At 36.1% G+C, this 26,067-nt stretch overlaps 2 protein-coding genes and 1 pseudogene across 2 annotated transcripts; 1 reads left to right on the top strand and 2 right to left on the bottom strand.

Annotated features, from left to right (window-relative positions):
- Positions 1-158: 158 nt before the first annotated feature.
- LOC122326096 (retinoblastoma-associated protein-like) lies at positions 159-26,067 on the top strand. The gene is made up of 28 exons (XM_043220787.1): positions 159-410; positions 1,237-1,357; positions 1,435-1,544; positions 1,685-1,819; positions 4,527-4,565; positions 4,684-4,733; positions 4,915-5,025; positions 5,369-5,511; positions 5,702-5,779; positions 6,095-6,204; positions 6,288-6,365; positions 6,837-6,924; positions 7,044-7,160; positions 7,919-7,975; positions 8,051-8,082; positions 8,197-8,273; positions 8,400-8,617; positions 17,488-17,603; positions 18,772-18,884; positions 20,174-20,319; positions 20,435-20,539; positions 20,644-20,757; positions 20,901-21,043; positions 21,686-21,716; positions 21,804-21,946; positions 22,035-22,081; positions 22,978-25,152; positions 25,936-26,067. The coding sequence occupies exons 1-27, from the start codon at positions 298-300 to the stop codon at positions 23,046-23,048; spliced, it is 2,706 nt and encodes a 901-aa protein (XP_043076722.1). The 5' UTR covers positions 159-297; the 3' UTR covers positions 23,049-25,152; positions 25,936-26,067.
- LOC122326105 (lysophosphatidic acid receptor 6-like) lies at positions 8,635-11,796 on the bottom strand. Its single transcript, XM_043220793.1, has 2 exons — positions 11,725-11,796; positions 8,635-10,939 (listed from the first exon to the last, which is right to left on the bottom strand). Exon 2 carries the CDS (start codon positions 10,856-10,858, stop codon positions 9,902-9,904), a length of 957 nt encoding a protein of 318 aa, XP_043076728.1. The 5' UTR covers positions 10,859-10,939; positions 11,725-11,796; the 3' UTR covers positions 8,635-9,901.
- On the bottom strand, positions 13,098-16,006 carry LOC122326104 (annotated as a pseudogene).

Raw genomic sequence — 26,067 nt, 5'->3', positions numbered from 1 at the left:
ATCCGCTAATCTGAATATATTGTTCATAATGGAAAAATCTTTTAAAACAACTGCAACGATAAGAAATTGCTGTCGGTTTTGCGCAGAATCCGGACGTGACGCGATAGCGGCGGATGTTGCGTCGATCAATTTTCCCGCGTTTTGGGTAGTTGAGGAAATAGTGAGAGAGTTGCGGACGCAAACAAGCGATCTCAGGCTCCGACTTACAACCACTAACCACAACAACAACAACAACAGCAGCTCGTGATCGCTCGCTGTGCTGTGAGTTAAAGCGCTCTTCATCGCGACGCCGTCGACATGCCGCCGAAGAAGCGCAGCAGCGGGACCCCGCAGAAGAAAGAGCTCAAGGGGAACACGAAGAGCGGATCTCCGGACAGCGGCGAGAACGCAGTGCTGCTGAGCCCCGAACGGTAAGCTTGCTTCCCGCCACTGCCTGTCGAATAAACGAGATGCAGCACGCTGTAATGAACGAATAGTCCTGACAGTCTTTAGTTAATAACTAGTGGTAATGGCAGAGGAAGCCAGCGACCAACAGTATGAATCAATGATGGTCTGCCGTCTGAAGGAAGAGGCTAAACTTACGCTTTCATTGTTGTTACTGTAGCAGATATTAAATGACAGTTTCTGAACATATTCACTCTTCTATTTCTATTTTTATTACTTTGGTAATAACATGATAATTAGGACGCACCCAATATTTATCAGTGCTTACTATGGTATTATTACAGTAACCACCGTTAAGCTGTAGGTACTAAAATACTATACTGTAACTGGTTTGTATATCTGTTTATTGGCCTATATTTTTTCCCCCACAATTTCTGTTTTCACTCTAAATAGTAAACTCAAGATACTTCATTCAGCATTGTATTATATACATCCTATTTTATCCCAAATGACATTTACAAAAGTGATTTTATATATACATATTAAACATCTGCTTTTAATGTTTCAGATAACTTGAAATAAAATATTAGAATATGTTCCTTTATCATCCAGTGTAATATATGTTCAGCCAGTGTTTGCTTAAAAATGAAAGGACATACTTATTCTGACCTCTGCCTTATTAAAGTATATAGCGTAAATAGTCAAATGATTTTATATACATCTCACATAGCACCCAAACAGCTGACAAATGTTTGCTATGTGTATAAGCAGTGCTGCGTGACCAGCAGCGCCAGTATGGCGTCCACCCCACAATGTGTTTACTCATGTCTGTCAACTGTGTTGTTTTACTAGACACAAGGACAAGGAGCCTGAGTTTGTGTCTCTCAGTGGGGAGCTCCAGGCCACCAATCCCATCTGTGATCATGCATGGAGAATTTGGGAGAGGGAGATCAGGTCGATGGACAAGGCAAATGTACGCCTTCCTCTTATGTCTGCGTTACCGTTTAACTGTGTTAATGTGTGATAACACGCGCTTGTCCTCCATGCTAGATGCCATATTCAAACAGACAGCAGTGGGGAGCTTGCCTGTTCATAGCAGGCATGGAGCTTGATGGCCTCAGCCTCACCTTCACACAGTACCTGAAAGTGGTTGGACTGAGGTATGTGTGGCAGATTATTAAATATCATGTCCTGGTTTTCTCACTTGGGGCGATCAGTTTGAGCTGTCGAGCGTGGTTATGTCTTTAAGGTGTTAATAATGCACGTGATGCACTTTAACTAAGTTGCTCTCCCTCTGTAGTGTGAAGCAGTTCATCAGTCTTGTGAGGAAGATGGACGTAAACGTGGACACAATAAGCCCTAAAGTGAACACTGCTCTGAAACGACTGGAAAACAAATACGATGTGACACTGGCTCTCTACCAAAGATTTGTGAAGTAAGTGCTGTTGTACGGTTTTGCTTTAAATTAGTAGTAGTGATCTTTTAGAATTAAAATGGGATTAATTTAGCAGTGTTTCGGCTTTTTTGTCTGATTTGATCGTCATTCAAGATCTACTGACAACCATCAATAAATGAAAAATAATATGAAAAATAAATAGTAATATTTTAAGCTGTCAGCGACAAACAGCATGAATGAATAAGATACTGAACGTACCTTTTTTTTTATTGTAGTTACTGTAACAGATAAAAGTGATAGTTTCTAAACGTGTTCATGCTTCTATTTTTGATTTATTTACTTTGGTAATAACATAATTAGGACACACCCAATATTTATCAGTGCTTACTACCATGGTATTATTAAAGTAACCGTAAAGCTATAGCTACTACAAAAACTATACTCTAGTTAGTAATGAATCTGTTTGTGGCCTATATTTGGCCACAATTTTTGAATTGGCGATATTTTTAAGTAATTTTTTATTTAAAAGATATAGTAATATTTTAAAATATTACTATTTTCAAATATTTTTTACATTTTTAAAATCACTGTTGTCAGTTTTAATATACTTTTAAAATGTAATATTGAATGTCAGCTGATCATTCAGAAGTCATTCTAACACTGATTGAATCTCAAGAAACATCTATTATTATCAGTTGTCTGCCTAAAAATTTTGGTGGAAACCATAATACATTTTTATATTTTATAGGATTCTTTGATAATTAAGTGCAAAAGAACAAAACATTTGATCTTTTATATCTACTCGCCCCAAACCTTTGAATAATAATAATGTATATTGAGTCCAATAATGATTTACTAATTAGTGAGCATATTAACCAGCAAGTTTGTGTTCAAACATTTAAATACAATGGCTTAAAACCCGTCAATATCACAAATGAGAAGTATAACAATAATTATATTTGCGTCCATGATAGTGATATTGTTGTTTATTGCACGCATGCATTGCAGTGACAAAACATAGAAAGGCATATATAAAGTGCATGTGTTCAAGCTACCTACCAACTAGAATTAGACCTAGAATTTCTGTCATCATTCTGTTTCTTTATGCTTACACGCCTGACCCCCGCCCCCCCGGGTTAACAGGCTCATTACAGTCAATGACTAAACGCTTATTAATGGGGTGATGTTTGGGCATGCCTCGGGGTGTGCTCGTCCTTCCCTCAGCAAGTCACTTTATTTAGATAATGCTTGCACTGCATGTCATTTAAAGAATGCGCGACTCATCTCACGTCACTGCTTGTGTGATGAAACCTGTTGTGTATTAAATCTGTGTTAAAACTGTGTTTTTTATTTTGCTTACGCTTCTTTATTGCATGATCCGCATCATGTCTTGATGATTCACTTCTTAGTCCATTTGAAGGGTTAAAACCCTGAAACGTTTTTCACCTTTGCTTGAAAACCTTGAAACGCTTCTTCCATTTGTAAGCCTGAAGGTGGCAGCAGCTGTCTCGGTATGAGAGAGATACGCTTTGTGGGTTATTTTGTATTGGCCCCAGTTCAGTTTGTTGTTGCTTTTGGTGCGTGATTACAGTGATGGACGGTAACTAGTAAGTAGTTTTACTTTGGTACTGTACATTTTTCAAGTATCTGTACTTTACCGGAGTAGTTTTATTTTTAGTAACTTTTACTTCACTTCCAAAACATAGGATGGTACTTTTTACTTCAATTCATTTCATAAAACATATTATTCTTACTCCTTGTGTATCATGTGCTTCGAGACAAGTCTTAAATAAAATAACTCATGCACGTTCATATTCCCCCGGTGCTGTAACATTGCTGAAAATAATTAAGTGTACATATTGTTAACTGATTCTAGATAATTGTTAACCGTCTAGATAACAAGCTTGCTGGTGCTACGTTGAGACGTGTGTTTTTTTTTTTTTTTTAAATGTCCGATTGGATAGATTACATCTAAGGGGATGTGACGTTAAGAACATGGTAACTACAGTAATTATCAAAGTAGGAAGTGATGCCCTCTGGGGGACATTTGGCCAGGGTTGTTGTTACACCACAGACAAGGTTTGAGAAGGAAAAAAAAATATTTTGAAAATATTGTACTTTTCGTTCTTTCTAACTTGCTCTCATGTCTTATATAGCGGTGATGTTCTACAAAACAATACGCTTCTTAACATTTTTTTTCTTACTGGTGAAAATTAGATGTTAAGTTAGAAATGAACAAATCTGCTGTGTGGTGATAATGTACAATATGTCCTAATGATGCACCAAAATTTAAATTGACAATCTAGATATATTGAGGGTTTATTTTGTTATGAATTAGGAGTTATTGAATGAATAAATGTTTTATGTATTTATTATTCTAGTTCTTTTTTTTTAAGTGCATTTATTTGTTCAGCCTTCAGTTTAATTTCTTCCATGTCAAAGAAGATCTTATGGATAAACGTTTGGCTATGATTTTGTCTGCTTTCCCTTTTTTTTTCTTTAATAACAGTTAAATAATATTTTAGTTAATAGCTAAAAAAAATAATAAAAAATATTAAGTATTATTGTTATTTATAGCTATTAATAATGATGGCTTTTATTAGTGCTGTTATGTTTTATTAATAATAATCGTCATTTCTTTATTTTTTGCTTGCTGGCGTCCTTCTCGTGCATGTATAAATCCTTTTCCAAATGTTCTTCAGCCGTGCTGAGACTAACTTAAAATCTATTTTTAATTTCTCTCCAGGACTTGTGAAAAGATTTCTGCAGAGCCTGACAAAGCAAAGTGAGTAGAAATCCTGTTTTATTCTGTTATTTGACCACCTTTAGTTACCAAAAGAAGACTCTGTAGTAGTTCTGTGAAACACCAGTGATCTTACTGTCCCATGTTTGTTTTCTTTAAGGAGGACAGAGCTTTGGGAAAGCAGTTGGACCATGTTCCTTTTGGCCAAGGGTGAGTCATTAAGGAAAACTGGAAATGTTTGTCACATTCCATTGTTTGTCCATGTAAATAATAAGCTCTGTTTACAGTTTCTCCTTTTGTAAGTGGAGTATTCTAGATTGTACGTGCCATGGATAGAGTATCCTCATGGCCACATTGTCACTTCTTGTTTTTGTTCAACTATCCTGAACAGGAACATTTCTGCAGATGGAGGATGACCTTGTGATAGCCTTCCAATTGCTTCTGTGTGTTCTGGAGTTCTTCACCAAGCGTTTCACTCCGTCTCTGCTTCAGTCACCATACAGTAAGTGTTCCACACATTCCTCTGCTTGGACACGTTTTAAATGCCATTGAGTTAAGAAGTAAAATTTCATACAAAAATTATTGTTAAATTACATTTTAGTACATTAACAGAGTATTTGCAGTGTCCTTTTGGGGGAGTGAAATTTATGTGATTTGCTTTTGTGACACCACCCTAAAAACAACCTTTTTCACTTTTGAAAGACTAGTGATTAACTGCATAGCTTAAGGGCATAGTGATAGTATCTCAAGAATGAGCCTTTTCCGGCTTGCAACAACCCTGTAATTTCAGATTTTGAGGTTAACCACCCTTATATTTGGTAATGTTATTATTCTTCTATTTTCAGAGTCAGCAGTTAGTTCATCCACCTTGAGTCCTCCAACTAGGACATCCCGACGCAATCAGGGCAAAGTCAAAACCCGTCCTCCGGAGATGGACGTACAGTTGCTGGAAACACTGTGCAAGGAGAGCGACTGCAGTGTGGATGAGGTCTGCACTCATTTAGACACAATCAGGCACCGTTGCAAGCTTTTTAAACACAGCTAGTGTTTAAAATAGGTCTTATTTGCATAATCTCATCTGCATGTCCATAACAGTGTCTGAAAAGTAGCTCTTCACTTGCAGGAACTTGCATGAGCGTTTTTTTTCTAACAAGTGTTCGTGTAATTGTGTTTTCCAGGTGAAAAATGTGTACCAGACCACTTTTTGTGCATTCCTGGACTCTGTGGGCCTGTCAGGTCTCCAAGGGCTTCCTCCTGTGAGTAATACGCAAATAAAAAAACCGCTTCTGCTTTTGAGAGCTAAAGGATTTTTAGATAGCTAATCAAATCCCTGTGGGGTACTTCCCACTTTGGACTATGAATTCGAACTTGCCTGTATTTTATAACTTGTTACACGTTGGACTATGTACACAGTTTTATGGACTTTTTGTTTGCATGGTGAATGTTATTGCAGGTTCAGCTTTGATTATTAACAATAAAGTAACAGCTATGAGAAAGACATAAAGTACAATTTCCTTCCAAAGTCTGAATTAAAGTGATGCTTGTGGCCATCTGTTTTGCTTTTATTATAGCTGGAAACCCTTTCTAAGCAATATGAAGAGCTGTACTACAAAAACAAGGACTTCGATGCTAGGTTGTTCTTGGTTAATGATGAGACGCTTTCTTCCAGCAAAACAGAAGTGTGAGTGGGATCAAATGAAAATATTATTGTCACACATTGTTGCGGATCGATAGGTAATTGGAATAATTGTAAATCTTCTTCAGGTCAAAGGTGGAAATGACTCCAAGAAAGAATCTGTCTGGAGATGATGTTGCGATTCCAGTTCCACAGACCCCAATCAGGTGCGACTTTTAATAAAACATCAATGAAAAGCGCTAAATCAAAATATCGGGAGTGATTTCCTAAATCATTGAAAGCTTTTTTTGAAGAAAAGCCACTTGGGAGTTTGCTCACTAGTCAGGTTCACTTGTAGGAATGGCATTATGTACACCCAGCAGTTTTGTAATGCTCTAAGCTTATGCCACATGATGGGATTCCTCTGAGATCTGGTTTTGGTGTTTTCACGTGACACTCAAAGCCCAAATCCTGGTTTTGCTTATAACTAGCAACACACCGTGACTTTAATGGATATTCAGCTAGAGAGCTTTTATAAATGCATATCAGCAATTGGTTTCTTGAAGGATGTATAAGAGCAACAATAAATCTTTGTTTGTTAAAGTTTATTTTCCAATGGCAAAGGTCTCATTGAAAACATTTTATCGTAATAGAAACCTTTTTAAACTGAAAGCACTTTTCTCCTTTTGTTTTTCCAGGGCTGCAATGAACTCTATACAACAGCTCAGGGTTGATCTTACCTCAGCCAGTGACCAGCCCTCAAGCAATCTCCTAGTCTATTACAGGGTATTTCCTTTAAAATATTATGTTTTCCAAATGGAAAAGCCAGATCGATATTATACAGAAACGTATAATATATTTTATAATGAAAGTCATATAATATGTTTTTGGAATGTGTTTGTCAGAACTGCACTGTTGACCCATCTGAAGAGATCAGAAATAGGGTTGAAGAGCTGGGTCAGGTCTTCATCAAGAGGTTTGCACAGGCTGTGGGCCAGCACTGTGAGGGGTTGGGCAGAAAGGTAATGCCAAACATTTTTCTTTTTTAAAATTATATAAATGTTTGTGAATCCATAAATGACACGCTAGATAACAGTAACTGGTTTGTAAGATTTTTAATTAATCTAACAAAAGATTTCAAATAAAAGACTAATGACATACTGAGCGGTACAGTATGTTACGATGCTAAGTCCGTTTCCATTGTGAATGGTACCAAAAGAGCGAACCATACCGTACCAATTTTTTGGTACCCTTCCGTAAGGGTACCTAGCACAGCAAAGGGTACCAAAAGGGTGAAGCTAAACTCACTGCAGAACCTGATTAGTTGACTAGAATAGTTACTTTTGCGTGATACAACAGGATCCCCTTCACTTGTTCCGCTCTGATGTCTGTGAGTTTATTAACATTGGCTTATTTATATCAGAGTGTGGAAACAAAACAAAAATATAAAAATGTATTTTATAATTTAATATTTTTGCACAGACTATAGCCGTTTCTCAATATGTGTTCTTTTCTGTTCTTGTGGACTGGTAAAAAGTCACTTAAAAAAACACTAATTTTACTCTTATTGTGGAGTTTTAAGAGTTTTTCAGGTGAGAATGTAGTTTAAAACTCAAATCTGTGATAAATTGATAAAATAAATGTCAACTTGGGAATTTTTCAAAAACTTTATCTTGTTAATGTTTTATATTTATAAAAAAAACAAAAAAAAAAAACTACTTTTGAATGGTAATGTAGCTTTTGTACAACAATGGGCAAACTTTTTTGTGTGTATTTTCAGCGGTTTAATCTTGGTGCCCAGCTCTACTATAAAGTCATGGAGTCCATGCTTAAATCGGTAAGCCTTAATAAAACTTTCAATCATATTATTAGTCATCCTTTTTTCTGGTGGTCACATTTGTGCTGTTTTTAGGAGGAGAAGAGATTATCTGTCCAAAACTTCAGGTAAGAACAATATGAACATCATCTCAGATCATTAATCATCATTTATCAGATCATTACGGCCATAAATAATCTTATGAAATATACACTGACAATTAATCATGTTACCTTTTACAGTAAACTTCTCAACAATGCAGCATTCCATACCTCATTGCTTGCTTGTGCCCTGGAAGTTGTTATGGCAACCTATGTCGGTAAGTCCTTGCCATTTACACTTTTACAACTCATAGTGTGGTCCAATGCCTTTTGTAGCTGCAGTTTATAGATTACATTTAAGAACAGTCTTGTATACATTAGCCACAAATGTTTTCCTTTTCTAGGGAACTCCTTAAAGAGTGGCCGCAGCACAGGGGCCAGCGACTCTGTGGAAACGGATCTGTGCTTCCCCTGGATCTTGGACGTCTTCCAGCTGCCTGCTTTCGACTTCTACAAGGTGATAGAGAGCTTCATTAAAGCCGAGCCCACCCTGAAACATGACATGATGAAACACCTGGAGCAGTGCGAACATGTCATCATGGAGAGTCTGGCTTGGAAAGCGGTGAGTAACTGTACACTGATGTTTACTTGGATTGTTCCCTTCATTCAGTCAGTAAAGCATCTGTTTAACAAGCCTTCGGTTTAGTTTAGTTACACTACAACATGGCAGAGTGACCCTTTAAAATGTGACATATATGAAAAACAACCCTTTTTTGGTAAGCCTTTCTGTTGGTGGAAAAACAAGACGCTCAAATTCAGATCTTCCTTTTTACATAGATAGGGAATCTTATTATAATCTTATATATTACTCTGCAAGTTTCCACCCATGGCATCGGTTTTCACATGTGTTAACGGTGTACCAGTTCTAAAGCCATGGAAAAAGTTTGAGCAGGGCATGCTGATGAGCACAGTACATTACGTTTCCAGTAATGACAGCTATTTGTGTATCTTCTCACTGGACAAAGGCTCTGTGTATTAAATGCTGCTCATTCTGAAGTGAAAATTCCACATTTAATAACATGTTTTTACTCACTTTAACTCACTTCATAACATCAGTGGAGTGTTTGAAATATTTCACTCAATATTTCATAGTATTCTAAGCAGTGATAAAGGCTATGTCGATTAACATTTCATTTTAGATATAATTTTCATCATTGTAAAGTATAATTAATAATTGTCTATAATAATAATAATAATAATAATAATAATTGAAAATTACTGTTTATCCAGAAACTCTAATAGGCATTTCCTGGTTTTCTTCTTTGGGACAAATTTGGACTTTCCTTGAGAGAGCCCTCTAGCCTTTGGAAGGAGATTTATTGCTAACCACAGAACCCTGCTGCACTAAAGGATGCACAACAATTGCATCTTTTGTCTAATTGCAATTTATCGCATTTTCAGTTTCATTTCAAATTAATCGTGCAGCCCTAATTCCGTAATTCAGATGTATGCCATTAGAAAATTGTATATCGTAAGTTTAAACTTATATTGTTTTAACCGCATAATTTCAGCAGAAAACAGATGGTTTTTAGTGCAATATCTGAGGTACAAGTTATAAAGGCATAATCCTATTCTGGAGAAAGAGGGTGGGGAACAGAAGCTCATTTGCATTTAAAGAGACATGCACCGAAAACAGCATGTTTCTGCTTACACTTCAAATCGGCATTTTAGTGTGATACAATAAATTATTTTAAGCTGAAACTTTGTAGGTACATTCTGAGGACACCTGAGACTTAATGCACTTTGTAAAAAGTGGTACAACGGATCTCCTTTAAATGATGTTTAAAGCTGTTCATGCTCTATTACATTAATTTCTAGTTAAAATCTGAGCAAACACTAGCACTACTTAACTAGCACTTCCTCTGCTGCCTGTCTGCTCTTTGTGAACCAAACTACTGGAAAAGTAGTAGATAAGGGGGTTCAGGCAACAATTAGTGCTGGCCAGCGAGAGCACTACGGGATGAAGAACTTTTGTGACTTGAGCCAGGCCGCAGCTTTGCACAAGGCCCACCTGTGTAAGAGTGTAACCTAGCAAATTGAGGTGATATGGGGTAAAGCAGAGAAAAAAGACCACCAGGACCCAGTAGATGACAGTGAGTGTGCGTCGGTGCCGGATCTTCCTGCGGTGCGGCAGCCTTCGGAGCACACGGAGTATGCTGCAGTAGCTAAAAAGGAGGAGCAACGCGGGCAACAGGTAAGCTACTTGCACCAAGCCTAGGGCAGCTAGGATTATACTACGATGGCGTTTGGAAGACGGATCCAAGAGGCATGACTTGTGCCATCGAGATGCCGCCGAATATAGCAAGGGGAGAGTTAAGCTGAGCGCCAGAACCAAGCACCAGATCCCAATGCTGAGCATGCGGGCGGTGCGAACCTTTCGCAGATGCTGATGTAGAGGATGAACCACGGCAAAGTAGCGGTCTGCTCCAATACAAACCAGGAAGAAGATACCTCCATATAGGCTGATGTACTTCAACGTGAAGGTCAGCTGACAGAAAGCACCTCCTGGAAACCAGTCGTTGGTGATGTTAGAGTTGGTGGCGTCTTTGTTATGGTAGTAATAGATGCGCAGGGGGAGGGAGATCACAAAGAAGATATCCGCAGCTGCCAGGTTGGCCATGTAGATGGCTGTGCTGGTGAACGTCCGAGGCATTTGGCAAAAACCTCGCAGTGCTGTGGCATTGCTGACTACACCGAATATGAAGATCACGCTGTAGGAGATCTTGTAGTAGGTGAAGCGGTAGCTGGTGTCCACCGTGCAGTTGGCTTGAATGGATATGTACGTTGTGTTATGGAGATCCATGATCACTTTTAGCTTGGCTGGGCTTGGTTTGCATCAGTCAAAACCTGCTTCTTGCTGTCCAGAACTAATTGAGGAACCTGTCTTTGGCAAGAGGGAAAATAGCTGTATTGTTATACCGATACTTACATTTTGAATTAGAATATAATAGGAGGTTTCAGGCAGTATGTTGTTGGACATTTTTTTTAAAAATTGGGGTACAATCCAGAAGCCACCTCAAAGCATAAAAGGAAATTTACAAAGTTACAACTTCCTCTTCATATAAAAGAAAACTACATGGTCATAATCAGCCAGGGCAGCTGTGTCTATATAACCTGGGTTTATAAAATGTAAATGTAAAGTGAATGAATTATGACAGAGGAGGTCTTTATTTAGACCTTGCCAGTAAAAAAAATGTAGAATTTAATGAAGGCTAAACTGCCTGTTATTTGCGCATTTATTCTTTTATATATGTTAATTTGATTGAATAAAAAAAAAATGTCTGCTGTATTAAATAATACTTAAATATTTAGCTTAACCTTAGTACAAAAACATGACAAAATGGTTTTTGATCATTTTGGAATCTATACCTAAGATTATATAATTTGAGTCAGCTCAAATATACTGCTTATGTCACATCCCTAATTTATACCATTGCTTTTTTATTTTTTTTTTTATTCCTAAGATTCTATAATTTGAGTCTGCTCAAGTACACTACTTATGCCATATGCTGTGTATTAATATAATTTCTTTGGGTTAGAAAATGTGTTTTTATTATTACATAGAACCATTGAATGTATATAGAATAAATAAACTTTAACAAACTCATAGAGCAGCTATTTCTTAATAAGAAAATTGTAGATAGCATAGATAAAGTGTAATAAACTCACCATTTTGCTTTATCCCATCCATCTTTGGCTAAATAATCACTGCAATCTCTTGGTTAGTTGACTTGTTCTGTTCACTCTCAAGCTTCAGTGAAGGTGCCTTTAACAGATATTAAGTCTTTATATATGTAGAGTCACACTAAATCAATAAACGTGTATGTGTGTGCGTGCATCTGCCATATAACTGTTCAAATCTGGATGGGGCTGTGGATTTATTATTAATATAGTAGTTTAGCTCTGGAAACATGCAATATACTTAAAATAGCAAAACCCAAAAAAATTATGTAAATGGATCGATTTCAGTTTCAATTTTAAAAGGTTATTTGTTTACAGACTGAAGAAAAAAATGAAAAGGTCATTTAAATTTTACTTCTGTTACTTAATATTTGTTTTTGGATCAAACTGAATGCACAGTTTCATAATGCATGATTTACAAAGCACCTAAAAGTACTTCTTCAGTTGATCAAACAATGCCACTGAATTTTACTTGACTTTGATCTTGTATAACCTTTTTTGGTTGTCTGTAATCTCTTGCTCATTTCCCACAAAGATATTATCTTACTAGCTTATGCATATGAGGTTTTGCTAAAATATATACATAACTGAAAATTATTTTTTTTAAATGTATTAAAGCCATAGAACCAATTTAGTAATGTTTTTGCTCCGTATGCCATAATTTTACAGCAAAATGAATTTGTGACATTACGTGTGGGGTTTTTTGGAGGAGGTGGTTGCTTTATTTTTTGTAAAGGGGGGGTTTCTCTGCACTTTTTTTTTTTTAATACCCCTTTCATAACTTTTAATACCCCTTTCATAAGCTTTCACTTGTCTGTCTCGGTCCAAGGATGTGTTGTGCTGTCTCGCTGAATTTTTCCAGGACTTGTATGTTTTGACCTATTTAAGTGTTAAGCACTACACAGGAAATATTACTTTGCTATGCATATGCAAAAACTCATCTCATTCATCTGATTCAGTGAACAATTTCCTAACAATTTTCTCAGAAACAAATCTTGACAAATCATCACACACATTCGCAGGTAGAATCAGATTAAAATGCTGTTTTATCTTCTTATGTTTACTTAAGTTTAAGACCTGTTGTTGTTGGAGTATCCTGACATATTGTCTATATTCACACATGCATTTAATGCCATTTAGGGTTGCTCTGGAAATTAATTCACCGAAGTCTTGCTGCTAGTGGCACACGTAACAAAGATACTATTGGTATCTATACGGTGAATCTGTCAGATACCTATTTTTAAACCAAAACATTTAGGCAGCGTAGCCATAGTTTCCTAAGTCTGACATTTTGTGAATCATTTATTTTTGTAACTTTGTCCTATTTTTATTTTTGCAAGAAATAAACACATGACATTTACTTGAAGTTTTTCATTTTATTAGCATTTACGTCCAAAAAAGAACAACAGGTTTCAGCTCTCAAACTTTGAGCTGGAAATGTCTTGGCCAGTGTTGCTCTGCCTCGTTCCATTCAGACTCCTATGTGTGTGGTAGCAAGATCACGTGCAAAGCCTTCTGCCTATCGCACACTGTTTAAAATGCCCTTTAGAGGTATGATTTGAGTGTGAGTGTGGCCCCCGGCCATGTGATTGCACAAGGAATGCAGTGTGAGTGTTTAAGCAGGGCTCGTTCAGTCCTGTCAAAAGCTTCTGAAATGCAGCTTTGATTTGGGACGTTCAGTTGCTTCATCGTTGCTTTTAAAACCGTATTCAGAAAAGGATATTTAAAAATAAAAGAATAGGATAATGTGAATCAGAAATTTCCATAAATATAATAATAATAATAATAATAATAATAATAATAATAATAATAATAATAAAAGAATACTGCTATTTGCTGGGTAAATCTCTAACCACATGTAAGCGGCACACCCTGTAGGCCTGTTCATCATCAGCTTAATTTGTTACACTGACAAACCTTGGTATAATCAGTAGACCAAAGCCCACATAATGTCATCATTCCCCAAGTCACTCCCTTTTCCTCTAACTGTTAGTCATCAGGCGAAACGGATATAATGGAATTTGTTTACCTTAATCATGATTGAAAAACAATACAAACTGTCCGAATTGCCCAACAATTAACATAAAATGACACATAGTAATATGGCAATATTGCTGAATATTACTATACATAAATTAGAGGTGTATGGCATGAATACATTGAAATGTAAAACACTTTACAGGTTCAATTAACATTTATCTCATATGAAAAAACAGTGAACAACAGCATTTAACAGTTGGATTTCTACATATGTATTTTGTACAAATTACTAATGTATTGAATGAACATAAATTAATTTATGAACTTGTGAAATAAATACAAACTTGGATTATTAAATGCTGTAAAAGTTTTAATTGTCAATTCATGATACATTTAGACTTTGTGAATGTTAAGCTTGAAAGTTTAAGGCTCATTTAATCTGTTGTTTGTCTCTAAATATAGCACTTTGTACAGAAATACTGGCTTTTCTTTGTCAGATTTCAGTAATATACAGTTCTCATGCAATTACAGGTTCAATAATCTGTTAAAGAAAATGGTAGTCGAGTTAAGCCTGTAAACATGCATCCATTCTAGCACCAAGATGATACTCAAATTTCATACTTCTGCAAGTTAGTCAGTCTTCAATAAGTTATCAGTCAATATGTCCTGTGCCAACCAATTCCTAACTTTGGCTGCGTATGTCAGGTTAGAATTGAATATGAAATAGTATTAAAAAAAAAAAAAAATTGCTGTCTGGATTTGGTTATATTGTAGACTCTTCTATGAGGAGTTTAACTTTAAGAGATTTGATTTTATTCATCGAATCGCTCGTCTCAACACTGTCGATTGTGTTGTTTAACGTGGCTTTTGCGGACAGCGTAAGACTTCCGCTTAATAGAGTTCTGAATTGTCTCAGAGGTGAAGTAATAGATCACTGGGTCAAAGCAACAGTTGGTTACAGCGATGCAAAAATGCAATTGGATAAATTGTCCTGACCACTGACTCGCAGTGCAGTTTGTAATAACCTGACTTGAACCAGCGTGTAGAACACCAGATTGACATTGAACGGAATGAAGCAAAAACAGAAAATGAGCAAGTGCACCACAATCATACGTAATATCTTAGCCTTGTTCAGCTGCCCACCACGACTGATGGTCTCTGGGTGTCGTAAGGTCTGTAGGACCTTCATGGAGCAGGTAAAGTTGATCATCAACGGAATCAGGAAGCCCACAGTTTCAATAAACACCACAACTTTTGATACCTTGGACTTCCACTGGGAATTTGAGTAGTTTTCAAACAGTACGCTTTTGTTGTTCGGGATATGAAGTGGTGTCCATTACTAAACTTGCAGTTAGGCCTCCCGACAGCAGAACCACCCAGATCACACAGCAGGCGATTCTAGCATTGCGCTTGGTCCTCAGCGTTCTTGACGCGAAGGGATGAACGATCGCCAAGAAGCGGTCCACGCTGATGCATGTGAGGAAGAGGATGCTGCCGTACATGTTGGTGTAAAACAAGGCCACTGAGATTTTGCAGAGAGCATTACCAAAAGGCCACTGTCGGTTAATAAAGTAGAATGTCCTGAAAGGCAAGCTGAAAACGAAGCAGGTGTCTGAGACCACAAGGTTCAGCATGTATGTTGTGGTCTCGTTGCATATTTTCAGTTTGCAAAGAAAGATATACATGGCCACCATGTTGAAGAGCAGCCCAAGAATAAAGACAATACTGAACACGGAGCTGTATAACACATATTTAAAGTCATCTTTGGTACAGTTTGTGTTTGAATTGTTCTCTGTCATTGTCGTCGATTAGAGTTTGACTTCAAAGTAATCAGTCAGTGCTTTTAAAGGTCAGAACCAGAACATGAAATTCATTGAAACTCCATGTAAAAGTATACAAATCCAGTGTGTATACATTTCGCAAAGCTGCCAGAAGAAGCTTCTTACCATTTGTGTTGCGTAATCCTACTGTCAGAGTGCAAAAAGCTCTTGCAAGCATATGCATGAGCAAACCACGTCAATTTGATTTCTTTTCCTCTCAAGACATAATGGATGCTTTATGCATGGTTTAATAGGTAGTCGCCCTTGTTTACCGGCACAGGAAGATGGTTGTTTGTTCTTATCCACAGTACCAAATAGTTTAGAAGATTGTTCACCTCAGTCTTGAGCCTTTCATGAATGGAGGATCCATACTCAGTTGATGATGATCTTCACAACGAAGAGTGATGTGAAATTTCCACCAAACAGTCTGATTTCATTTCAGTTTCATGTTCCTTTAAATTGGCTTCCCTCGGTGCGTGACTTGAGGCGTGATCATCTTTGTCTCGTCAAGATTTTAGTCATAGCCTGTCACTTTGTTGTAGCCATTTGAGGCTTTTAAAGCCCAACCTACTGTTCAGCCTCTGGTTTTCACAGTGAGTTTTTCTTCATGTGGACAAGTGGAAATAGACGAGAGGGTGGGGCTGGAGTTAAAGCACCTCCTCTTTATCTGTTACACTCTCATGCACGTACCAGACATGAGAATGAGTTGTCTGTCGAGTTCACACAGGTTTGAATGCTTCTTTTAGAATCGTGCTTGACTATTATAGGCAGGCATTACTTCTGTAATGTTAAAGAGAAACTTTTATCTCCTCCCAATTTAAATTGTTTGTTTGCTTCATTACATAATTAGATATTCATTGCATAATTGGATGATATATAGTAGAGACTATATCTTAAGATTGGTGCCACCTAAACCATGTATCATTGGTCATTACTTAAGGAAAAAGGCTTGAGGAAAGCACAATAGTATGTAATAAGTATTTGTGATTCTCGAATGCTAGAATAAGCAGTTTTTGAGACAAGTTTGACTTTTCTATTTAAAAATCAAGGTGAATCCCACTGTTTAATTTAGTTTTAGAAAAGCATATGTTATAGTCACACAGTATATTTTGATTGTTCAGACCTTTGCTAGAAAGTGGGTTGTTGTTTTTATTTTGATTTGTTCCTTGGTTATCTTTTTGATTAGAAGTGTGTGTGTGTGTGTGTGTGTGTGTGTGTTGTATGCAAGAGCACATTGCTCACTGATTCCTAGGCACTTATAAAGAGGGCTTGCCAGTCCAAAGTTCACACTTTAACTCTGTGTGACATCAAACGTAACACATTATGCAAACCCATACAGCTTGTGAATTAAGGGAGCGTCAAGTTCATTTTACTTTTTGTCCAACTGGTTATTTGAATGAAATTTATTAAATGAAAAAAAAAAAAAAGATCCAGTTTTTACCCCAGGAAAATTTTCTTCTTCAAATTTTGTAAAAATGTGAACACCAGGAAAATAATTTTTCTATTTTTCTTTTCTTTATTTTCATTATAATTACTATATGTATATGTAAAAAATGTGTGTGTGTGTATATATATATATATATATATATATATATATATATATATATATATATATATATATGTATATATATATATATGTATGTATATATATATATGTATATGTATATATATATATATATATGTATATATATATGTATATATATATATATATATGTATATATATATATATATATGTATATATATATGTATATATATATGTATATATATGTATATATGTATATATATGTATATATATATATATATATATATATATATATATATATATATATATATATATATATATATATATATATATATATATATATATGTATATGTATATGTGTGTGTGTGTGTGTGTAAATCACATAGTATTCAAGTTAAAATCAATCATGCAACTCGCTATTTTGTGCAGGACTCTCCTCTCTTTGACCTCCTCAAACAGTCTCGTGAGGAAGGACCTGGTGAACAAGCAGAGCCCCCCGCTACTCTAAACCAGCCCCTGCATCACAACCACACCGCTGCTGACCTGTAAGTCATGATTCGTCAGACCTAGAGCTGTGCAATTCTGAACCGCACAACATCCTGTTCAATAGGATATGACGTCATATGATACAGAATCAACTCTTGTACTACTTACCTTTTTAATGCTAGAAATAACTGAAATTAAGGAAATCAATTATTTTGATATCAGTTTCAAATTCAGTTATTCATGCCTCCTCCTAACATTCTCTCATGCTCAAACATGAGGACCTGAAGGTATTCAGCCTTTGACACAAAGTACCTCAGCACAATAGGTTTAGCATTAATCTTAATTTAAAAAGGCGCTTTAAATGTTCATAGTTTACTTATTGATTTTTACTTTATAATTGACACTTTTTGGGCCATTTTTAAGGGATTATATTTAATTCTGTTATTAAATTCCGTTTAATTCTGGACTGTAGTTCATTTTGATAATAAAAATGCTTTTTGGAATTATTTTGACTTATTTAGTTTCGCAGCAGAGATAGTTGTTGAAATAGCTATGAAAAGCTTTAGTCATGGTTTAGTGTTTTGCTGTACTTTAAGATTAATGTTTTAGGGTGACCTTTTGCGTGAGAAAAAAGTAGTGTGATTTCTTTGATTACAAAACAGAGAACCAAAACCAGAACCAGTCTGGGTTTTTTCTTTTCTTTTTTTCAAACAAGCTCATAAATAGTTAGGCTCTTTGCTATGCTCTGTGTGTGTGTGTGTGTGTGTGTGTGTGTGTGTGTGTGTGTGTGTGTGTGTGTGTGTGTGTGTGTGTGTGTGTGTGTGTGTGTGTGTGTGTGTGTGTGTGTGTGTGTGTGTGTTCTCTAAAACATGGTCAACCACTTGCACACAGTCGGCCTCATACGCTAGTTTTGTTGCAGTGGTGGAAACAGTTGACATTTGAGTTCATGCAAAATCACGTTGCATTAATATTTTCTCACTGCAGAGTTTCTGTGGTTTTAAAATCCCTTTGAAACAAAGTTATTGCATGAGCAAACAAATATCTTCCCCTCCAGTGAGTTAACTCCTAAAAACTGCTGTGACTGGATCATTGAGCTTAGTTAAATCAGTCTGGGGAGTCGTGGACTGCGGAGGAACCACTGGAAAGGCTACGGATGGCAATTTCTATTGAGGGGGGAAATTTGTAAAAATGTGAATGTGATGTGTTTGACCTTCTTACGTTCCTCAGATATCTGTCTCCCAAAGCGGCCGAGCCATCATCCCCAGCGACAGAGGCAGAGCCCCCCACACCCGGCACAAGAGCACTCCGCTCAAACTCTCTGAGCCTCTTCTACAAAAAATGTAGGTTAAAAGCAAAGCATGTAAATGACATGTAAAGCTGTTTTTTTGTTAGTTTATAATTTATTGTGTTGGATTTTCTCTCCTAAAATAAATGTTTATATGTTATACAGCGGGTGAAAAATAAGTATTGAACGTCACCATGTTTCTCATCAAATATATTTCTAAAGGTGCTGTTGACACAAAATGTTCACCAGATGTCGATACTAACCCAAGTAATCCATACATACAAAGCAAACAAGACAAACTGAGTGTAATGAAATGGAATGGCACAGGAAAAGTGAATTAAGCGTATTGAGCTACTGAAATGTATTTAATACAGTTTGTACAGAAGCCTTTTATTAATGACAGCCTCAAGACACCTCCTGTAGTCCCGTACACTCAAATCTTGAAGGATCTGTGGGATTCAAGTCAGGCGACTGGCTGGGCCATTCTAGCAGCTTTATTTTCCTTTTCTGAAACTAATTGAGAATTTCCTTGGCTGTGTTTGGGATCATTGCGGATATGTCCACTCTTTATCTCCATCCTGTTACTGTAGTTGTTGGGACTATACCAGCTGGTATTATCTTCCACTGACTAGGGCAGGTTTTCTTTCTATTTACTGATAGATTTCAGCTGGGGTCTTTGTTTTTCCATGCCTTTTGAACCTCCCTTTCTTCATGTGTTCCCCTGTGTCATTCCAATTTATTACAAATAACATAATTTCTTAAATTATTAGGTTTTTTTTTTTTTGTATGTATGTATGAATTACTAGGGTTGTTGGCTGGTGAAAACGTCAACAGCACTTTTAGAAATACTCTTACCAATCCTTGTTTTTTTTGGTTTTTTTAATGCTCATCAAGGTTGTTTATTTGATAAAATAATATTTTTACAATTTCTAATCTTCATTGTTCTAATATTATTTTTATGTACTTTAAAATAAAATTTATATCTGTGACATGGCATTGAATTTTCATAAGCCGTTTATTCTAGTGTCACACAATCTTTCAGAAATCATTCTAATACACTGATTTATTTGTTGAAGAAAAAAAATTACATTTACTGACCCCAAATTTTTCAATAGTAGTGTAAATTGAAACGCAACATTTCTTTTGTGAAAAAAACTTCTTTTTGCTATTTTATAAATGAAAGAATCCTAAAGAATCAAATATACAGTCTTGATGAGCATAAGAAACCTCTTATTAAAAAAAAAAAAAAAAACATTACAAATTTTACTGATTACAAACTTTTGAACTATATTGTATATATACTTATTACCAGGGAAATAAATCTTAATTGTTTCTGTTTTTCAGTGTACAGGATGACATACCTGCAACTGAAAACACTGTTCTCACATCTGCTGACCTCACACCCAGAACTGGAGCCAATAATATGGACCCTGCTTCAGCACACCCTCCAGAACGAGTATGAATTAATGCGTGACAGACACCTGGATCAGGTACTACCAGCTCTTTTTTTCATGAATGCTGTAATATCCTGCATTTGCGTTCTGTTAACTTAAATGCATGTTAAACACAATATTTGAAACCATCAACTGCTTGTTTTATTTACAGTTGATTATGTCAGCTATGTATGCCATATGCAAGGTGAAAAATGTGGACTTGCGCTTCAAAACGATAGTTACCGCTTACAAAGAGATGCCTAATACTAATCAAGAGGTGAGAGTCAACCTGTCTTTTAAATGATTGGATTCTGATGATGCATTAAAGAACGAATCTAAAGTGAAACACTCTAAACTCTTTATTTTTCCTGAATGTGTCAGACATTTAAGCGTGTGCTTATCAGAGAGGGGCAGTACGACTCCATCATTGTCTTCTACAATCTGGTCTTCATGCAGAAGCTGAAGACTAACATTCTTCAGTATTCCTCTCCTCGGGTGAGATACTCGCTTTTACTTTCATCGAAGCAAACTTTACTTGCATCATACTGCCCCCTAGTGGCATCAAGTGATGTTTAAATGAAATAAAGAATTCAGTACAACTTTTGGTTGACTTGAGGGTGTTTTCATTTGTCTCGTAGCCTCCTCCTCTGTCTCCCATTCCCCGCATCCCCTGCAGCCCCTACAAGAACTCTCCTCTGCGGGTGCCTGGCAGCAATAACGTCTATGTCTCCCCTTTGAAAAGCAGCCGTATGTCCCCAGTGGTCATGACACCACGGAGCAGGTCTGTGTGCAATCAGGAGCTTGTCTATCACTTTTGGACTCAAAATATTTACACTTTTAAATCCTGAATAGTCTATCGACAAGAATTCTTTTTTGCTATATTATTGGCGTGGTGGTCGGTGAGATTGACTACTTTAAGCGATTAATTACATACAAAATAAAAGTTGTTGTTTATGTAACATATGTTGGGGCACTATGTATATTTATTATGCATATATAAATACAAACACATGCATGTAGGTCAAAACAAACGGGTTTAACCATAACAACAAGAAGTGTAATATTGCTGTAAGTTGTTGTTTTTCCACCTAAATTTAAAATTTTTCTCTTTTTAATTGCAATTTTGTTTTTTCTGAGCCAAAATTAAATATTATACAGTTTTTTACACATGTATATAAAAAATACAACTTTTTAGGTTGATAGACAAACACACACACACACACACACACACACACACACATACATATATATATATATATATATATATATATATATATATATATATATATATATATATATATATATATATATATATATATATATAATATATATTGTTGACAAGCTTTCACTTGATTATGTGAATTTGTGTGAGTTTTTTTATACTAATCATGCTGTATCTTTTCTTTTATGGTGTCCTGGACAGAATTCTTATATCTATTGGCGAATCCTTTGGGGTTAGTGATAAAAAGCACTTATTAAATGTTCAGTCTATTTCAAATGTGTTAGACTTTATTTAAAAATCTCTTTTCTCATCTCAACAGTCTGCAGACAAATTTCAGAAGATTAATGAGATGGTGAGCAGCACCGATTGGTCCCTCAAGAGGAGTCTGGATGGAGGCTCCGCCCCCAAGCCCCTGAAGAGGTTACGCTTTGACATGGATGGACAAGATGAAGCTGATGGAAGGTGAGATTATTTATGTTCTGGGGTTTTTTTTATTTATCTCTCTTATTTTGAGTCCAGTGAATCATCAAGAATGTTTCTTCATTTTTAGCAAAACGAGCGGCGAGTCAACACTGATCCAGAAGCTGGCTGAGATGAGTAAGTTTCCTGCAGTCTTCATGCGTGTCTGTTGTCTAAATTGTGAGCTGGATTTCCCAGAACCACAAGACACTCAACCCATCACACTTCCTCCTGCCTATTTTTTTTTTTTTTTGGCAGTTTTTCATTATGAGTCAGTCAGTCTGAATAATTTAAAAAATAATCAGATAAACTAAATATTTGTGAAGCAACACATACTTCAGCTTGCTTGATTATTTTATTGTTTATGTGGAGAAAATATTGTTTGTAAGGGAATTATAAAGTCTTGGATCAGTGAAATAACAACCTTACATCATGTAAAACATGTTGAGCCACATTAAAAAATGAGCTATACATACCTGCGATAAGCAATAATCACTTTATAACAAGATCCTCATATTGGTCTTGTTTTGGATGCATTCTTCTCTGCACTTTTGCATTACTTCGCCTTTTGCTGCACTATTAAATTTAAAGCAAAAACAGTTGTGCATTTTGGTTTTATTAACCGGTTAACGGCCAGGACTGGAGCAATTGTATCTAATATATATCTTATATATCCTGCAAGAAAAAAAAAGATGTGACAGGATTGGGCGCTGGTGTAATGTGTGCAGATAATTCAGCTTTGCCATCACGGGAATAAATTAGAATTTACTATTTTAAATTTAAAGTTATTTTAAATTAGATGATATTTCACAATATTTATTTTTACTATATTATTTATTATTAATAGATGTTATATTTCTGTGCAGTTTTTCTTTCCTTTTCCAGAGTTTTCCTTTTTATAATTAAGAATGCTAAATATTCTGAATAGAATATATTTTCTAATAGAAACCTTGCACAATACTGTAATCAGTCAGTGTAGAATCATTCAGTGCCACGTTAGGCCTATCACTTAAACGGTTTTCTTGTCTTTTTAGGCTCGACGCGTACTCGTATGCAGGAACAGAAGCTGAAGGAGGAGTCCGTTAAAGAGCATCCAGAGCCCTAAATAAATACAGTTTTTAATGCCTGAAGAAAACCACTCCGCCATTGAAAGGGAAACGCTGACTTGCCTGAGTGTTATATGTTGCTACATTTTGGACGACTCCACATGTTTTAATATTTAAGTGGTGCACTGCATTTCCTGAGATAGCATAGGTGCTTTACCTGTGCTATTTAATTTTAGGTTTAAGTGTGTGAGGGCCCATGAAGGAGGTTTTATACTTTTAGTAGTTTATGTTGAGGAAGTAACGTGACGCATACCTCTTAAAGGGACAGTTCACCCAAAATGAAAACGATATCATTTACTCACCCCCCCCAAGCTGCTGCTCCTCCTCCGGCTGAACACCAGGGACGATATTTCGAAGAATGTTTGCAACCAAAGTTAATAGACTTCTGTAGTACGGGGCGGAAAATACAATGGAAGTCAATCAGGTTTATGAACTGTTCGGTAACTAAAAATTGGAACAAATTGAGGGTGAGAACGATGACAGAATTTTTTATTTTTGGTTGAACTTTTCTTTGATAATTGATCTACTAACGTATACAATCTGGCTGATTTAGTGTGTCTTGATAATTTATTGTTTTGTTTAGTTTTTTTTTAAATTTTCATTCATTTTAAAGCTGCCTACTTTTTCCTCATTGCTGTACAGGAAATTGAGATTTACGCCACAGTGTTTCCTTGAATCAAGTATTGAACCCTGCTGGTGACTTCTCTCATTTCTTTTGAGGACCCCCTTATAGAAGTAAATGGAATTAATTTTGAAACTGTTCTAAATTGGTTGCAGTTCAAGCATTGCTGGGGTTTTAGGATGTGATTGTTGTGTACGTGGAAGTGCACGTGTTTGTCAACACAGACCATTGTCTGTTTGACTTTTTCATGTTCTTCCTGGACCGCATTGTTGTTTTTACTGTTGGATTTTAAGAGCTTTTGCTGTTGGATTTGTAGAGCTTTTGTTACTAATATTCAAAACAATTATGTTATACCTCAAATGTTCATTTTTGAAAAATTATGTAATGCCTCAAATGTTTAACAACTGTTTGTTAAAGAACGATAAAATGTGTCCTGTTTTGATTTAAAGAAGACAGTGGCACATTTGCCTGCCTCTTGTAACCACAAACTGAGACCGTAGCCATAGCGCATGGTGCTAAAATGATAAATCACACCTGTTTTTTCTTTTGTGTTGGCAGATACACTTCCTACCGGAATGCTGTTTGTCAAGAAATGACATGCTCGCAAATGTCTTTCTCACAATAGTAGCGTTTAAACTTCAGAGATTGATCTCGCATCGTCTTGTTTTTTTTTTTTTTTAGGGGGTTGTTTTTGAAAGATCATTTTTACTTTGAAATCATTTCTGCATCCCATATTCCCAAAAGTTGCAAAAGCGTTGATTTCTTAAGTAGGTTAATCTTCTGAACGATGACTGGAACATGTCTGTGCATGAAGGCAGGAGATGAAATTTAATATGTTCACTCAAATTCCCCTCGCATCATTTAGGGTTACTAACGTGCTGCTATCGTCATAGCATAGACGCTCACAAAGGCTCTGCTTTGTCAGCAGTGGGTTCTTTTAAAAGGTTATCAGTACATCTTTATCAGAAGTGCTTGTGCTTATGGAATTTAACCCAGTTACTCTGAACCAAACTTTCACATTACATTAGGAAACGAATAAGGGGGGGGGGCTGTAAAATGCACATTTGCATATATAGTTGTGGTTTAAAGCTGGCATGCACAGTTCAGAGTAAACTGCGTTTTGTTTTGCATCTGAATGGCTTCTGTCAATTGCCTAATGATAAGCATTGGACATTGGACTTTTCGTACCTGCTGTATATAAAGACATCATTTAAAAGTTTCATCTGTAGCAGTTGAAAGAGCTGCTTTACTGAACAATGCAGGTATAAGGAAGGCTGCTGTTCTTATAGAAGGAAATGAATCAGACCTTTTTATACAGATTAAAGTGATGATGGGGAGGCCGGTCTTGGGACATCCTCCTTCTACTTTGTTTTCTACTTCATACCTCCTCTAGTAGCTGACAATTCTGTGCTGGTTTGGCTAGTGACAAACTGTTAGCGTTTTTGGACGACCTGCTTTCACCTCTCCACTCTGCAGAAAAGGTAAGAGGTTTAGCTTTTACAGTTTGCTGTGAAGTACGTGCACCTTGTTTTAAATCAATCGCTGCAATTGTTCAAAACCATTCATCTGTGTGTTAACATGATATGCGAGCACTACTGTGGAGTGAAGTTTAGAAAATAATTTTATATTTCTTTTTAATAAGATTCTACTAAATGGAACTGTGAAGGATATAGTTCACAAGGCTAGAAAAACCTGTTTCCAGGATCGCTTATAAAAGTAAAATGCAAATGATACATTCAGTAAAAATACAAAGCATGTACAATCTTAATAAAGATTGCTAGCAGGAAAAAAAAACATTTTGAGTTTCTGAACCTTTATTGAACTATTTGACTTGATGTCAGCTTGCAGTCTGTCTGCCTAATATCTTCTAACGCTTTATTTGATTGATCCACAACATACAATGTACTGACTGTGAGAAACTTATTCTAATCCTAACAGTACTCTCAGAGTTAACATTAGTAGAATCTGTAGTGGATTGTTTTGCTTTAGTGTACATTTTTAAAAGAACATTTTTCCACTCTGAAAAACCTATCGTAAAATAAAAAGGTTCTTCATGAAACCTCATGATGGCAAAAAAAAGTATTTAGTAACATTCTAAGGTTAGGGAAATTTCAACTAAAACTTGCTTATTCCGAAACAAAGGATATTCCTAAAATGCAATAAAAGTTAGTTGGATCTAGAAGAACATTAGGTTTAAGGTTTAGAACATCATAAGGGTTTTGTTTGTTTTTTTAAATCACTGACACTTTGTAATCACTCTCCAGGAAAGGACATGAATGCATCTTTTCAAGAGCTCTCCTGTTTGAGCTCCAACAGCACTGATGTCTTCAAACGCCAAGTGTATCCTGCAGCATACATTCTCATTTTTGTCCTGGGAGTCGCCGGTCACTCTTTAT

This window comes from Puntigrus tetrazona, chromosome 21 (genome assembly GCF_018831695.1).
Source record: "Puntigrus tetrazona isolate hp1 chromosome 21, ASM1883169v1, whole genome shotgun sequence".
In the NCBI taxonomy this organism is placed as follows: domain Eukaryota; kingdom Metazoa; phylum Chordata; class Actinopteri; order Cypriniformes; family Cyprinidae; genus Puntigrus; species Puntigrus tetrazona.
This window is presented reverse-complemented; position numbering and strand designations above follow the sequence as displayed.

Bases quoted from the DNA above. Each gene is read 5' to 3' on its own strand.
- LOC122326105 (XM_043220793.1), bottom strand. From the start codon at position 10,858: ATGGATCTCCATAACACAACGTACATATCCATTCAAGCCAACTGCACG.
- LOC122326096 (XM_043220787.1), top strand. From the start codon at position 298: ATGCCGCCGAAGAAGCGCAGCAGCGGGACCCCGCAGAAGAAAGAGCTC. The intron at 4,734-4,914 runs GTGAGTCATTAA...TATCCTGAACAG, and splicing joins CATGTTCCTTTTGGCCAAGG to GAACATTTCTGCAGATGGAG. The intron at 20,540-20,643 runs GTGAGAGTCAAC...TGAATGTGTCAG, and splicing joins TGCCTAATACTAATCAAGAG to ACATTTAAGCGTGTGCTTAT.